The sequence below is a fragment of the Limulus polyphemus genome, unplaced genomic scaffold, assembly GCF_000517525.1.
Source record: "Limulus polyphemus unplaced genomic scaffold, Limulus_polyphemus-2.1.2 Scaffold900, whole genome shotgun sequence".
Lineage (NCBI taxonomy): Eukaryota > Metazoa > Arthropoda > Merostomata > Xiphosura > Limulidae > Limulus > Limulus polyphemus.
In genome coordinates, this window is record NW_013666510.1 from 359,620 (window position 1) to 364,177 (window position 4,558).

General features: G+C 36.4%; 1 protein-coding gene across 1 annotated transcript in view; it reads left to right on the forward strand.

The window, feature by feature from the left end:
* The first annotated feature begins 1,766 nt into the window (after window positions 1-1,766).
* Window positions 1,767-4,558, forward strand: part of LOC111086177 (cubilin homolog) — a 10,032-nt gene continuing 7,240 nt past the window's right edge. The window contains exon 1 of the mRNA XM_022387995.1: window positions 1,767-2,480. Within this exon, the coding sequence (XP_022243703.1) occupies window positions 1,964-2,480 (517 nt within the window). The 5' untranslated portion in view covers window positions 1,767-1,963. The remainder of the gene's footprint in view (window positions 2,481-4,558) is intronic.

Sequence of the window (4,558 nt, forward strand, 5' to 3'; positions counted from 1 at the left end):
GGCATGTCTGCGGACTTATATTGCTAGAAACCGGGCTTCGATACCCATGGTGGGTAGAGCACAGATAGCTCTTTGTGTAGCTTTGTGCTTAAGAACAACAACCTTATAATATGATTGTTTCGTGTCGTATGTTTAGAAACGTCGTATTATCATGCTATTTTTAAATGACCTTGCAATGAAATGATATCATTTTATAAGTTGAACATTATGAAGATATTACTACAGAGTTTACCGATGAGCTGCGTTTTAATAAATTATTATGATGAAGTTAACATATTGTACACTAATGGTTTAATTGTCTTACATTTTGAGTTACTCGTTTGTTCATACCAAAAATAGAATAAAGTTAGCATTGGAAGAAATGGGATTTCCAATTACACCTATACTAAATTCCTTCGCCAATATAAATTACAATATTTTTATTGTAGTACTTGCATTAGTTTCTCGGTGCTATTCTTAAAAGTCTTCCTTTGCTGGAAAGGTATTTAAACTCTTCCATTACCAGCAAGCTACCGGTGTCTTAGAATTATTCTCTTGTTGGAAAAGTATCAAAATATCTTAAAACACTTCTGTTGTTAGAAATTTATCAATGTCTTAATTAAAGCTCTTCCGCTATTAAAAAAGTATCGTGTCTCAAAGATCTTCAGCTGCTCCGAACGTACAATCTATTAAAACACTTCCGTTGTTAGAAAGGTATCAATGTTCTAAAATTATATTGCTACTAGGAAGATTGTTGTTGTTTTTTAGCACAAAGTTACGTAATTGACTATATGCACACTGTTCACCATGGGGAATCAAATCCAAGATTTTAGTGTTATAAGTCGGTAAATATTCCGCTGACCCACCGGGGAAAACAAAGAAGGTTCAAAATATTGAGCAATAAATTCATCAGTAAATCACCCAACATATTTTTTCCTAAACCCACAGAACGGTTCCACGGCAGAAGGTTATAAAGGGGGAACTAGTGAATTTTGTTAAAGCCACAGAACGGTTCCACGGCACAAGGTTATAAAGGGGAACTAGTGTTTTTTTGTTAAAACCACAGAATGTTTCGACGCCACAAGGTTATAAAGGGGGAACTAGTGATTTTTGTTAAAGCCACAGAGCGGTTCCACGGCACAAGGTTATAAAGGGGAACTGGTGATTTTTGTTGAAGCCACAGAACGGTCCCACGGCACAAGGTTATAAAGGGGGAACTAGTGATTTTTGGTAAAGCCACAGAATGGTTCCACGGCACAAGGTTATAAAGGGGGAACTAATGTTTTTTGTTTCTATAATTACCTCTTATTAACGTTTTTTTAATGGCAACTTCATATTATGTTCTAGATTTCCATGTGGTACTGTTATGAAAAATAGCATTCCACAACTGTATGAACAGTCGCGTTAGGAGAGACCTCTTAATGTTGTTTGAACTACTAATATTAATAGATGGTAATCTTAATCACTCATTACTCGGAACTTTATACTGGGATGGTGTGACAAAAAAGTTCTCGAAACGCATATGATATATATCTATATATATATATGCTTTTCTTCTGAACTGAATAGGTTATATGAAATGTATTTGTCAGTGATATGTTTGCATGAAAAACGCGTTTCCGCTCTTTTTTCGTTTACTGGCTTATACTTCCTTGGCCCTAGGGTATCATGGGATTGGAAACACAGTATAAAAAGAGAGTCACCGAAGTAAACAACTGGCTACTATATTGCTTTACCACTGGCGATTGCGTGATTCTTTTCGAACTGAGCAGATACTTGAAGTAGAAAATTCCTGTAGTTGGCTAGGGTTGCATTTACTTGGCCACGTTCTTCAATCGATAGCTGTTGACGACATTTGCTACAACAGAGACCGCGCGGGAAAGAGCGCGTGTCAGATAGCTTGTGCAGCTGGCTCGTGAAGTCGATCGTAACGACCATTTGATAATCGGAAAGAATTTTTCCGTTTCTGGAATCATCAGCAACGATGTTTAGACGGGTTTTGTGGTTTGCATTCCTCTCCCTAACCTGGTCCGGCGGATATTTGTACGTTATCAACGCCACTGAGGGGCGAATTACAGAAACCGGAATCAGTAACGGTTCAGACCCGATACTCGTACCGATTCAAGACGGAACAGATTCCGATGTGAATAATACTTCTCCTGTTGATGAACCAGCAGAAAACTTAACGAATGTGTCTGCTATAGACAATGAACTTACTGACCAACTGACAACCTTAATCTACCAAGACGACACTCAGACCTCCGACTGCCACATGACCACGCAGAGTCAGCTGACGGTCATCAAAAGTAGTTCATTTCCCAACAACTACGGTCCTAACTTAGACTGTTTGTACACGGTCCGCCGGAATTCCTCCAGGTGGTGTTACGTGACTTTCCTTTTCAACGTATTGGATTTGGAGGCAAGCGAAGGATGTGGCAAGGACTACATTGAGTTGGCCGGAGAAAGATTATGTGGCTACAACCCGTCAGGGGTCACTCGTCGTAAGTTTAAATCAACTTCTGAATTATTGTAGGGTCTTTTTTTATATAATCAAGTCACTAATATAAATGTTTAAAATGCAACTGATATTAGGCATATTGTCACATGTAATTCTCGCGAACTGTTAACAGCTAATTGTACATTATTTTCCAATCACACATCGCAACTATTAACTTTCAACTATAATAAAAACTCGGTTCACAGTATTTACTCTAAGAAAAAACCGGAATTACACGTTCATTAGGTGTTCGTGCTATATATAACCTGACATAAACTTTACGACTTAAAATGTTGTACTTGTAACTTAATATACAACTTTGTGACTTAAGATATTGTAACTGTAATCTGAAATAAATATTTGTGACTTAAAATGCTGTAATTCTTAACTGATATAAAAATTTTGTAGTTTGGCTACAAATTGACCTAATCCGGTCATGGACCAGTCCAGTACACTAACCACGGACCACATCTGGGACGAGATATTTTGACGAGCACGGATTTCATCTTTAATGCCTGTAGAGAACATCTGAGTTTGAATATCTGAATTTGAACAACTGAGTTTGAATATCTGTGTTTTAACTTGAATAGTTTTCAGCGTTTTGTAAGCAATTTCAGTTTCCAGTAGTTTACACTCGAATAAAATACACATTTAATTTCGACAAAATGTTTCTGTTCAAAAGTTTTATTTTGTTCAAAAGTAATAGGAAACTCTGTCTGTCGAAATTTTAAGCAAGTAAGTACATACTACCGTTCACTAAATTTCCGTTAGTTGCCTTTCGGCTGTTAAGAGATTTTCTTAATTTTCGCAAACTAATCCGAGACCCGTATGTGCACGAAGATAAGAAACAGATAAACTTGCTTCGACTCGGTTTCTAGCCTTTCAGCAATTCAGTAAACACTCATCTGTAAAATGTTCATCCCTAATTTAACTTAATGCACTCACCGGCTGTCTTGGTTACTGAATGACAACCTTAGTTACTTGTGTATTGAGCAGTCGTATATTTAATTCAGTCTCAAGCAGCCTTAGTTACTGAATGACAACCTTAATTGCTTGTGTATTGTACATTCCTAGATTTAATTCAGTCACCTTAGTTACTGAATGACAAACTTAGTTACTTGTGTATTGATCAGTCGTATATTTAATTCAGTCACAAGCAGCCTTGGTTACTGAATGACAACCTTAATTGCTTGTGTATTGTACATTCCTAGATTTAATTCAGTCACCTTAGTTACTGAATGACAAACTGAGTTATTTATGTACTGAGCAGTAATAGATTAAATTCAGTCACCAGCAGCCTTGGTTATTGAATGGAAACCTTAATTACTTATGTATTGAACAGTCATAAACTTAATTAAATCACCCTCAGCCTTTACTTTACTTTCCAGAACAACTCACTAGATGTTTATGTACTAAACATTCGAAATCAGTCACCAGAAAACTTTCCCTAATCTTTCTGAACAACTCATTTTTTACGTAACACTGTTGTCATTCGGTTAAATCCAGTCAATAGTGGCCTTTATTTTATCTTCCTGAACAGCAGAGAATCCAACTCTCCATATCTTAATGAAGAAATATCTATCGGACGATCTTTTATTATAAGAATAAAGATCGAACTTTTTGTACAGGAATATCGAAGGGTTTTTGTAAGAACATCTACGAATGTTTTAATGAAAAATTCAGACTCTTAATGTTAAAATAATAGTTAAATTTTAGTGAGAATATCTATCGAAGTCTTAATTTAAGAATAACTAAGAAATTTATCAGTTTAAAACATAGATTTTGACTATTAATACAAAAATAATTATCCTATTCTTAGTGTAAAATTAGCTATCCATCTCAGGTTAAGCCTAAATATCCAACTCTTAGTGTAATGTTAAGACAGCGGAAGTCATGCGACGCTGGGAGCATGCGCGCTGGAGTTTCTAGAAAGATCATGACCTATCGGAGAACCTCGCGAACGTCCCAGTGTTTGCTAGACGCCCTCTTTTTTAATGTATAAGCCAGCGAAAGATAGAATTGCAGAGATAGGCAGATAGATTGGAGATAGAGATAATTGAGTCAAGCGAACAGTAGGCACCG